The sequence below is a fragment of the Tachypleus tridentatus genome, chromosome 8 (genome assembly GCF_004210375.1).
Source record: "Tachypleus tridentatus isolate NWPU-2018 chromosome 8, ASM421037v1, whole genome shotgun sequence".
Lineage (NCBI taxonomy): Eukaryota > Metazoa > Arthropoda > Merostomata > Xiphosura > Limulidae > Tachypleus > Tachypleus tridentatus.
In genome coordinates this window covers 9,939,888-9,953,129 of record NC_134832.1, presented here as the reverse complement: position 1 = coordinate 9,953,129, position 13,242 = coordinate 9,939,888, and the positions used below count along the sequence as shown (strand labels likewise).

At 28.9% G+C, this 13,242-nt stretch overlaps 1 protein-coding gene across 7 annotated transcripts in view; it reads right to left on the bottom strand.

Moving 5' to 3' along the window:
• Positions 1-13,242, bottom strand: part of obe (activating signal cointegrator 1 complex subunit obelus) — a 241,105-nt gene that overhangs the window by 100,932 nt on the left and 126,931 nt on the right. For all 7 annotated transcript variants that reach the window (XR_013032327.1, XR_013032326.1, XM_076517566.1 and 4 more), the window contains exons 18-20: positions 8,083-8,259; positions 7,611-7,836; positions 4,170-4,420 (exon numbers count right to left, since the gene is read on the bottom strand). Coding sequence is in view for 5 of the 7 variants with exons in the window: in XM_076517566.1 (XP_076373681.1) it covers positions 4,170-4,420; positions 7,611-7,836; positions 8,083-8,259 (654 nt within the window). In the remaining 2 variants the exon portion in view is untranslated. The remainder of the gene's footprint in view (positions 1-4,169; positions 4,421-7,610; positions 7,837-8,082; positions 8,260-13,242) is intronic.

Genomic DNA, 13,242 nt, shown 5'->3' with positions numbered 1-13,242 from the left:
TAATGTAAAAAATATATAGTAAATACTGTTTTTGATATACAAGACTGTCTAGTGTAAACATTAGTATTTAGTTTATTTTGTGACTTAATATTTAATAAGTGTGTAGTTTTCATGATAGAAGTATTGAAGGTTGATAGTTTCAAAAGCCTTAGTTATGACAAATTTTGTTACACAAGTCTGTACAAGTCATACATTGTGTATGCTGTTGACTGTTTTACTAGGTTTTAGTAGTACTTGTGTTACATTATTCAAACATTTAGTATTTTTCTTGCCAAGAAAGTATTGTTACTTCATAGCATCTCCTAAGTTATAGAAAATTCCTGGCTCAGCTAGGCAAGATATATCTCACAACCCAACAGACAAACCATGTAGGATAAAAGATTAATGTAGCTTTACTAACAAGAAATTTTAAACATAGCATAAAAATATATGTTGTGTAAAAGGACATTCTAAAGTAATTGAACATGTCTGTGTGGACTTTGATGAAAAGGAGACAATTATTTAAAGTATGAGATACAACTGTGTTACCCCCGAAACTAACATAAGTGAATTATTCAGTGATAATATTGTGGTGAGAGTAGATAAAAGTTTACTCGTTTTGTCAGTTTAATTCTGAAGTAAATAAATCAGCCTGTGTGGCCTTTTGACAAGAAACTAAGAATTATTTAGATTTTTAAATATAACTGTGATATAATTCATTATAAAGAATTTTTACATATGTTTGACTTGTTTTGAATATATTATTTTATAACAAGTGGATTGTGCTGAAAGTTAACTGTTGATATTTAATACCTACAAGTCACAGACATCTACTGTAGAAGAATTCTCAGTAAACTCGTGTTTAAAAACCTTGACAGAAAGAGACTGACAATTTAGCTGTGACAAGCAATTTATATAGAAGTTAAAGTCAGACAGAAAATAGAGATTTATCAAGCAGAGGACCAGACATATCAAAACAGTCCTACTGAGGAAACTAAACATATCAAAGGCAGTAAGAAGTACTTTATGACAAAAAAGCCAAGGAGAAAAAATTTTACTTTTGCTGCATACAGCCAATAACAAACTCACCATGCAGTGGAAAAGACATTTCAAAGAATAGAATGTTTTCAACAGAATGGACAATAAGATGAAAGTGAATTAGAATAACAAAACCTACTATGAGAATCTACTGAAGAGGTGCTTTGAGAAAGAATAAAACTCAACAGGGACAACTACTGAGGCAAAGATTGATACTGCATGTGTGGCACAGATGCATAACCAGAAGATAGTAACTTTGTTATAGACAAAGTACTAAGACCACTTGGTGTAGAAAAGACAAGATCAAAGTGAAGACAAGGGATCCTGTCAGGGTGAAGCCCTACCAGATGTCCTATGTGAAAACATACCAACAAGGTATCTACAAATGTTGATGCAGACCATATGAGGAGACTTTGGGTATGAACTGAGAACAAACACTGTATATAGTATAAAAAATATTGTAAATATTTTTCTTGAAGAGGGGCTTATTGTTAGGTATACTACACTACTTGGTTTAAGAGGTGTGATTCAATATTAATGACTGTTTGGTTTTCCTAACAAGTGTGTTAACTGTTACTTATTCTGAAAGTGATGGTTTTAACATGCTTTATGACATAACTTGATACGAGTTGTAAGTTATGTATGAAACTTAATTATTGTATAAGTTTTCTTAATATTGTTGACATCATCTTAGTCATAGTTTATCTTGTGTGTAATACTGTTGTTAATGGAGGGCGAAAGACTTCTAGATTTTTCTCTTGCCCATTATAAATATGAGGCAGATTCAGAAATGAAGTAATGAAAGCAAAATAAGAGAGAAACAATTAGACAGACATTTGTCAGTTTAGACATGAGCCTGATTTATACAGTTAAAGTAAGTGAGAAAATATTAACTGAATAAAAGTGACATTAGACTTTATGTTATTGTTCAGCTATAATGAGTGACATCTGAACACAGTTTCACAGTTTAACAGATATGAGGAGGATAATTTGTCTTGTCAAAGGGTGTTCAAAATTAAATGAATCAGCAAATGTGAGCTTTGATAAGAAAAGCAAATTATATTCTTCCAGTCCATGATTCAGCATAATGTATAACCTCTTTAGGGTATATAAACAGAATCATCTATTACAGCTTATCATTTAAGCAATCATAATATACAGTATCAAAGAAGTCAAATTCCTTGTAGCCATTCTCAAACAGGTAATATTTAATGCATTTACTGTCCTGTACTCATTCTCATTTGTTAACAAGATAAAAGTCTATATCCACCTAATAAATATTTTAGTTAGCTTTTATGTAACTCCATTCACAAACAATTAACTGGATGAGACACCATCAACATTTATTGGAAGAACTTTCAAAAAGAAACTTTGTTTATGATTTAACTAAGGAACAACTTAAACTTTAATTACTCAGGCTGTAACATATCAAAAGAAAACATTCACAAAACGATTGATCCAGTTTTAGAACTTCATTCATGTAGGATAAAAGATTAACATAGCTTTACTAAAAAGATATTTTAAACATAGCATAAAAATATATGCAAGTTAAAATTATAATCAGACTACTTAAAGATGTTCATGATATAATACTAGAAAATAAACATTGTTTATACATGTTGCAACTGTAATATTATTAATTTTTTGTAAACATATTCATAAAATATTTATTTTTATTTTAATTTTCAGAAAAAAAAATCTGCATTTACCATTATATCATTGCCTGACAACTAGAACTTAATAAACATCTGACAAGTTGGAAACAATGAAGTGTGGCATTTTTTTTGTTATTATGATAGTTCCTTTTCCATAAAACTGTATTTTCTTGCTGGAAAATCTTTAGCTAATTTACAAAATCAAAGATGGTTGAAATCCATAGAATTATAATGTTTTTATTAAAACAATATAAAACTTAATCTAAAACTTCATAATTAGATTATCTGAAAATTTATAAAACAATTACATTACATGTTGAATGCTTTATGAACTGCTAAGATACAGCTGGTAAAGTGTATTATTTTCTAATAATTTTATGCCATGAAATTGAAAAGAAACAAGAAGAAAACAAAAACATTCTACCATTGTGAAGTTAATAAATTTGAGAAAATACTTAACATAAAATAATAAAACCCTTACTTGCTATCTAACTGCTAACTTGTCATTATACATGTACTTATGTATGTAATTAAAGATGGTGATGATACTGAATTTCAAACAACTTTGTCTAATTATTAAATCTAGTCATAATATTCCAGTGTTCAATGTTATTATATATCATCCAAATTATAACTAATGATATACTGTTGAAATTAAAAAATGATTACATTTAGCAGCCAATATATGGATAATTAATTCATTTCTTCTAACAACCAAAGTACTACAGAAAGAATTATACAACATTTTGAATACTATCATTTGCTTCAAAATGTTTTGAAAAATTATTTTTCTTGGTGTAAAACTAAAACATGTTTAAATTCATTAACTAACTTGTAGTTGTTGTTTTAACTTATAACAAGCCCAGCATGGCTAAGCGTGTTAAGGCGTGCGACTCATAATCTGAGAGTCGCGGGTTCACATCCCTGTCGCGCCAAACATGCTCGCCCTTCAAGCCGTGGGGGCATTATAATGTGACGGTCAATCCCACTATTCGTTGGTAAAAGAGTAGCCCAAGAGTTGGTGGTGGGTGGTGATGACTAGCTGCCTTCCCTCTAGTCTCACACTGCTAAATTAGGGACGGTTAGCACAGATAGCCCTCAAGCAGATTTGTGCGAAATTCAAAACAAACAAACAAACTCATAACATGTCCATGTAAAAATTAGGATTTTCTTTTTAACTTTCTTCTCATGGCAAAAGAACCTTTGAAAGTAATTCTGATGTTGAACACCAAAAATGTATTTTTAAAAACTTCATTGCAGATCTGTTGCAATTAACATAGCAAAAAAAAAAAACTTATCTTTGATATTATCATTTATGGTGTTCTGTGTACACCCTTATAAATATTTATATACTTCTCAACATATATGATGATTTATGAAAGAGTAACATAAAATACAGTAATGTATAAAACTAATAATTGCACTAAACTACAAATTAAACAAAAATAACAACAATTATTAGTTTTCAAACATTCTAACTGAAAAATAAGAACTTACTTGTTTTTTGGTCAACATAAAATACTCTGAATGATATATATAATCACTTTCTGGGTCTTCCACCCAAATCCAGAAGGCCTCATTTTTCCCATGAATTTTATCATTCCACTGGAAATCTGGAGTTATTTCTAATGTAATTTTCAGTACACTCCTTGTAATTGGCTGAATTATAGGCTTCAAAGTCAATAATGGAATTTGTTCAAGACATGCTTTTACTAATTTTCCCATTCGAACATGTTTAATCATCTGACCTATAATAAATAAAAGTATGTATGTAATACAAGTTGCCAACAATTGAAAACAAATTATTAATGTTACATAAGTTAAAAATAATCTAAAATACTTTTTCAGTACCACAACACTAAAATACTAAACTGCCAAGTGCCACAAAAAGTGTTAAGCTTCACATACTAGAAACGTGAATATTAAAATTCAAATATTTCAACACAGGCTCGACTCATTTGACCAGCCACATGACCTCTTTGTACTCATAGTCTTTATAGTTTTGATACTACTAACTTTTAATATATTACTAAAATCTTTTTAAAATTTGGTAGACTTTCAGTAAACATTGTTTTTCACATACAAAAAAATATTTCTTAGTGAAGTATTTTTTAATAAACTAAAAAAATATCTGAATATATTGAGTATTTTTTTACTAGTCTGTGTGCACAGAGAATTTCATGTCAAAATTAAAAATACTTTTCTTCAACTCAAAAATCTCCTACACATATTCTAGATATAAAGTTCTTAGCCAGGTCTTCTTTTTTTTTACTATTGATTGTCAATCACATTTAACCCTACATTTTTGTATGCTAATGGTTGCAATACATTAAATAATTTTTATTTAATTAAATAATGCATCACATGTAATAATAACACTGCACAACAATTTTTTTGAAAAGTTTTTGCTGATTGTGACAGGTACCTGGTGGGTATGCACAAATATAGTTTTTGTTTTGCTTCATCACTTGTTCTCAGGAACTCTCAGAAATAGACAGTTAAATGTTTACAGGCAATAACGTATTTAACTGCATTTATGTTTCTAATGTGCTATTAAGTTCAACATAATTAAAAGTGTTTTGTTCCTGATTTTTATTTGTATTCAATGTCCGATGCATCACATTGCAATGTCCAACAGTAGGATTCCAGTTGCCTTGATATCGTTTCTCCATGATAGCAAAACTGAAAATTTCTATGAAACGATACGTGATGGGTAAATTTGGATGTGATTTTTGTGATCAGCACCCAAAAATCTCTAATGAACACCCAGCAGTGTTCAAGAAACAAAAACTTTGTTGTGTAGTGAAATCAAACTCAAGACCCTCAAATTTTAGTTATGATTAAAAAATGGAAAAGGATTTGGTTTACATGTTAGCTAATTTCAATCAAGTGAGGCAAATGGGTTTGCACACAATAAAACTTATTGACTTCTGTTCAAAGAATGCTACATACATACATGGTTCAGAACTAAAAATTACCCTGTATTTTAGGATAGCTGGTATAGGTATTAACACTTTTACTAATAAAAGAAAACAATGTTTCAACCTTAAGTCATCTTCAGGTTAACAATAATAATGACACAAAGTAAAATATGTGCCCCATAATTTTCTACATCTAAAATGGTCACATGCATTTTAGCTGAGGTTGTATGCCAACCCTTTTATTGAACATTTCAAGATTAACTATTCAAATAAAAAATTTATGTTAATAATTTAAGAAAAACTTTTAAAGTAAAACAATAGGGTGATTTTTCTGATGACTTAATAAAGGTTTTGCAGTACTAAAATCACTTGATTCGTGCATTGTCATAAATCTTATATCCAAATATACTGCACAAAAACGATAACCTCAAGGTAAAGCAGTTTTATTTACAAAACAAATGCAGATGTGATATTAAGATTTTGAAAATTGAGTGTTTCAATAGGTAATAGTAATACATGTTTTACAAAATTCTGTTGGACAAGCAGACAAATTGCTGGAAATAAAAAGCTAAAATGTACTAAGGCATATAAACTGTACTTATATTCATATTACAAACAACTAAAGAAGTATTCTCTGAAAACCAACAGTCTGTTATACATTATGGATAAATTAATGGTGCTTTTTTTCTTTTCAATTTCTACACTAGTCCCTGGCCCTACAAAGTTATTTTAGTAGTTGAATATACACTGACTAGCAACTTTATTGGGAATTTAACACAATATCAGGTTAGATTGCCTTTCACCAAAATGATAGCCTAGTCTTAGTCTGGAACAAACTCCACATATACTGGAAGGCATATTAAGAAGTTAGCCAATTCATCAAGGATTATGATCTGAACTGGCTCATAAGCTGAAGCAAAATCATAGTATTTACATTATATATCCAAGTTATTTACTATTTCCATGGTTATTAATGAATACCATATTCATGCATATGAGTGTATACCAAATCTAATTTGTGTTTTAGCTGAAACACACTCATGCTAAAACCATTATAGGATTTCCTTAACTTCAAAGCTTTTCTAGGTGGGCACAACAATTTTTTTTTAGATTACTGATCAAATCACACATATAATGCCCACATAGTAAACTCTCATATTTTGTCACTCTAATTTAAATATATTTCACTTTAAGTGATGACTTAATGATGTCTAGCTGTTTCCTTTCACTCTAGTTACTTGTTGTTCATTCACATTAGTTTGATATACACTTTTTTGTAGCAAAAATAGTTGTATAGTAGTGGTGCACAGTAAAATGTTTACAATTTGCAGACCAGCAGAGTATGTTATGCCTTCCTCAGTTATTTTAGAATGGAAAAACTAATAGTGACAACATTTGCATAAGCTCTAGGAGTGACAATGCTGTTTTATGTAGAGACACTGGGTTACTCTCAGTATATTTCCTGTGGTGTGGTAGTTCCTACTTGGACATATTGATTAACGTATTTAGTTTATAGAATTTTCCTTATCTTTATTATTTCTAATTTTATATTTCTATTTATTAACTATAATGATTACTCTATATTAATTTTAATTTTATCATCTTCCAATATAAAAATTATTCCATATTGTTAGCTTAGTTTATGAGTATGGACAAATTTCAAATTCAAAAATTTCATTCTTCTCAAACACAAAGGAATAAGTGCACTTCTTTTATCTTCATTTTAATTACAATACAGGCAAGTTTATACTTGTAGATACAGAATAAACAATTTCTGCATATTGGTGTTTATGACAGTTAATGCTAATGCAAAATGTAGAAAGAAGAGTGCAGTACTTAAGCAGTCATATTTAACATAAATTAACTATCCTTTAACAAGTTGTATTTGTTCAGTGATTCAAGTGATGTTATTATATGGTAAATATAATCTTTGAAGTTTGAAGTTCATTCCCACAATGAAAGTATATAAAAATTGTTGAATAACAAACATCATCTTAAACGTTCTATAAAAACATACCTATTTCAATGGGATCCATTTCTTTCAGTATATCAATAGATATTTTTTTGCTTTCCAGTTTTGACAAAATCTCTGGACCAATATCTCCAAACTGTCTGAGAGGGCTTTCAAATGGCCATATCTGATGTTCCAGTACCTTACTGAGTGTTAAAAGCCGGCCAGCCATGAGAGACCAGTTTTTTTTTAACACCATTTCAAACAGTGATCTAACAATCCTTACACCATTCTATATTTTTTAAAGTAAACAAAGAAATTAGAAAGTAAATTGTCACTGATCAAAGTCAGTTTCAAACCAAAAAAAACTGCAATTTTCATAAGAAGTTCATAAAAAAAGAGTATTGCAGTCAGAAGCTTGCATAAAAAAGCCAAAGAAATCATTTTATGCAAGCTTCTGACTGCAGTACTCTTATATTTATAGACAAGCAATGGTTACTACTAAAAAAAATATATTTTTCAGAAAGACATCACTTACCTGTACCACATAGGCCATATCAGAAACTAAAGAAAAAGAATTAACTTGTCCACGTGATATGTGAGTCTGAATAAGGATGTTCACTTTCCCATGTGCATTTTCACTCCCTCCTTCAACATTAAACCAACAACTATCATGTATATGATGATCCAGTTCATCCAATTCATCAGCTCGAACCTAAAAAATAAAAAGTTTATGATATTTATTACTGGCTACTGTTACGAGTAAATAATGTGAAAGAAATTAGTCTACAAATAACCCATGAAGATAAAACTAAGTAATCATAATGGGTTTGTACTGGATTTTATCCCTTTGTTTTTGTAAAGGGATCATATAAAATTCAAGAGCCCATCTGGAGAAGGATGCATGTTCAACAATAAGTATGGCAACTCTAAGCTTTCTTAATGTATTCTCACAAAAACTGGTAAGATTTTTATTAAAAATTATAAGTACCTTGTAAACAAAGAATTACATTATCATTAAGTCTTTCTACTAAAAATATGTTAATTACCTATTGTAATTATTTGGTCTTAAACTTTGCAGTGATTTTTCATTTTAAGTACAAAAATTCTTTTACTTAACTTTCAATTTTTGAGTTTTATTTGCATAACTGCTAGAATCTCCAAAGAGAATATCATTTTTTTTCAGTTAAAATAAATATTTATATTTCATTTTTCATTTTGGCTACCATATCACTAATTATAGATATTATCATCAACATACAATGTAATTAAATGTTTAAAATTACAAAATAGTAAAACATGCATATTTTGTAATTATTTATAGTATCACTTAATATATCTTCTTTTGGTTAAATTTGTAATTTCAGATCTCTTCCTTTTCACATATAGTTGATTTTTACTGTTTTGGTTTCCTTTCCTTCACCATTTACTATATATCTTGACACAAGCCAACAGTGCCTTCAGGGCATATTACAGTATATTTTGCAGAGATACAGAAGTCTTCAGCATAATTTTCTTGCACTCATAATATCATAAGCCTTCACAATGGAGGTAAACTTTGAGATATATTTAATATGTTTAAAACTTTCAATTATGCATTTTAAAACATAAATAATCTATAATTAACTCAAATATAAAAGTAAAACCTAAATACAATTAACTGTCTCTCTGACTATAACATATTTAGTTAATAAACAACATAAGCACTATCTTGGAGAAAATAGTCAACAATACTTCCAGTAGTTGCATTTACCCAGTTACGAGAACTCTGTGTCAATTGAATAACAAAACAATGGAATATCAGACTATTTTTTTCTCTTCTCCTTTCAGGATATAATTTTAGTAAGAATCTATAAGAAAAACACTCAAATGGCATTTTTGAACTAAACACAAATAATTTAAATTAACTACATATCTTTTAAAAATGTACAAACATACAATACACTCCACATATAATAAACAAAAGATAAATGTCTCAATAAAAAGGTTACTATATACCAGTACATATATTAATGGATAACTTAAAAAAAATAAGTATAAAAACTATATTTTCATGTTTTTCATTTTTAATCATGTGATGTACAATGTAAAAGATAATTTTACAAGAAATATTTCATACATTGTCTGGGCACCACTTTAAACAGATAAAATTATGATGGCAAATGCAACTGGCTGTGCAAAACGAGTAGCAATTAACAAAACTATGAAAACTGCTTTTAAGGCTTACAGAAAATACAATATAAATAAAATGTAGGAAATTACATATTAAATAAAATGCATTTCTATAACAAAAAAACAACAAATATAATTAGAATAAAATTTTAGTTTAAAAATGAAGTTTGACTAATTTTATTTATTTTTTAGCATTTTAAAAATACTTAATCCGTACATGGAGTTTATTATATGTATTTAAGATAACAATTTCTTAAATTAAAAATGTATTTCCAATAATACTTACCTCCAACAATACAGCTATAATTCTACTTCTTTGCTCATCTAAGACCATCTTTATTGGTCTCAACTTTTCTCAAGTGCTCTTGTATTTTATTCCTCACTAAACTGCCCTTGCTAATATTTGTCACATGACACTCTCCAACTCTGTTAATGCACCCTCTATTCTGATACTGTATATAAGCACATTATTCAAACAATATAAAGTTTTTCAGACTGAATCAATCTGTAGTTTCTAACACTGGTTCTTAGTGGGGAAGAAGGGTGGGAGAGTGTGAAAGGAGGTAATAGTTATTATAAACACATTTTCCATTTAAAAAACATGTCTAACTTCAAAAACATAGCTTTGCTTATTCTTCAGCTAAAATCCAACAATGATAAGGTAGAGGGGTTGGGGATGCCAACAGAGTATTAGCACCCAAGTGAGGGAACTGCACTTCGTTCAGAACAGGTTTGATTTTAACGCAAAACCTAATTCATGCACTGCAGGTGGAATTTTATATGATTCATTATAATTATTTGCAAGGAGGAATAACTTTTGTCCACCACTCAGTGACTTAAAAACTGGGTGTGGTAAGGACTACCAAGCTCCAATAGTAGTATCAGGAGATAATATCAGGAGAAAAGCCACATTGAGCTATATATTTGGTCCATTGCAGGAAATCAAACTCTGGAATTTGGCCTTGTAAGTCCATAAACTTACAGATTTTGTAATGAAAGACATGTACCAACTGGAATTACAAAAGAAATGCAACATACTTCAAAAGTGACATTCTGGTTGCCTACCTTCTCAAGACCATTGATGTGTATTTATATGTTGTATATAAAATAATTTTGATATTAAAGAATTATTTATTACAATATGTATATTAGTACATGGGTCACGTAGCATGCATCATTTATAACTTTGAATTACAAGCCACTGGAAAACAACTAGTCAGCAACAATCTTCTGCTATTTTATTTATATATATTTTTTTTTTATTTTACTTGAATATTTACTATTATTATCTATTATTCTTTTCACACCAAGTTTTCCAGTTTAAATAAGAAAACATACTTCTGATATAAACAACTTAAGATCAATACTAGTATTCTCTCCTTAATATTATAATAAGAGAAAAATAAACATAAGGCCTGTCTAGCATTAGCAGCCTGAATAATAATTAAAGGAAATATCTTATGTGAAACTTGTTGGATATACAAAGTAAAATATTTATGGTGTTGATGTTTCACCAGATTAACCTGACATCATCAGGTATAACAACTATAGGGAATAAACATGTATTGTGGATAAATACAAAAACCACTGGATAGGTCCATTAGTATCTGATTGCTTAAGCCTACAAAGACTGCAGAAAACATAAAAAAAAGATGTTGTAAATAGTCAAACAATTATTGCTATTGTTTGATACATGAAGAAAATTGATCAAATTAATAAATAAGACTGGAAATTACATCAAATAAAAATCTGTGAAAGGCTTTTATACTCAAAGGTTGCCAAACTTCAAACACTATGGAAAAGTAATTTAAGTTCAAACCCCTCTCTGGTATCATATATCCTTCATAGACTTGAAACTTCCCTTATAAATAAACAATGTATGTTTCTTTGTAAAGTAAAAGAAGTCACAAACTATTAAAGAATTTATACAAATCAATTTTCTTTTATTCCAAAATAATGGTTCAAACATTAATTTAGATTTTACTTGGTACTGTGTATTACCAACTATTAGAATGTTAAAATTCTTACAGTGATCAAGTACAAATCAAGCAAAACAGTTTCAAATAATGTACATTTTGACATCTGTTTGAAATGTTAGTCTAATATATGCTAGGCATTTTTATCTTATTGTGTAATGTTACACGTTTGTCTTAAAAAGAGAAAAGATGAAGCATGTCTATCCAATTTCAATTTCAGATATTTTCTACAGCTGGAAGACATATCAGAATATTTATTAATTTTAACTCTAATCTAAGTATTTTGTTCTTCTTACAGTCTCAAAACTATAACTTTCAATACACATTATGCGTCTTCACAAAATTTGGCAGACTTTAATTAAACAATACAAGTATTTTGTACACAAAACAAACTTTTTAATGCTATGAATTTACTAAAGATTTGTCAGTGACTACAGATAATATGCCTACGTACTAGTCCAAGATCTTAATGATTTCCATGTTAAGAGTAAATATGTTTCTTTGTCTCAAAAACTTCAAATTTTATTTACATAAACTCTAAAGCCTCTTAAATAAATTTAAAATGATTTTCCAGCATAACTTTATATTTTATGTTATTTTGTCTACCCTAACCTCATTCAAGATTGGATAATTCGACTAACCTCATAATCACCAAAACAAAAACTGAAATAAATCTACATTATCCTTTTTTTCCTTCTATAATGATTTCAAACTACATGAAACTACATTTCTTTATCCTAAACAGCTTTAACACCCATAATAGTATGCATCTATTTATACTTAAATTATTTTCTCCAACTACTATTTGCACCATCCATAAGTTGTAAATCATTTGGTAAATGTGCAACTTAGATTACTCTATCAAAGAACATTACTTGTGGGTGTAATTTTATTATTATTTACCTCACTTAATCTAACCCTAAAATTAAAACCTTAAAAACTAACATTAAAGGTTTCCTGTTTTTGCCTTTTAGTTACTTTTATAACAACAAATAAAGAATACATATAAAAAACAAGGAAAAGAAGCACCTGCCTGGACTTATTTTTGTATCGGTTTTTTGCTTGTGTCTGTAGATGACATTATTGTACAAAATGATTTTTACTTAATTAAATAATGTGTTAAATAATACAGAATAATAATATGCAAAAAGCAGACAATGTCCCATGACTATTGCAATTTTGTTTCCCTTTATAACTATGCACTGAGAGCTGTTCAAGCTTCATCTAAGTGCATCAGTGTGTTTCCTGTGGAAATAAAATTTGAGTTGAAAGTGAAATTGGCAATTCTATTTACAGAAAACGTGATGATTCATTATATCATTTGATAAATGAAAACCATTGTTTTATACTACATTATAAATAACATAGTATTGACCAGCAGAGAGAACTGCTGGTTGTTTTTTTTAAAGAGACAATGTCATGGATTGGTATGGTTGTCTATTTCAGGGCTCTGTAACCAAATCAGATTGAAGACTATAAAAGTTAAGCACTGCCTAATCAATTATGATATTAAAATTAAAATTATGTTAACTTTTGTACTTGAAGAGTGG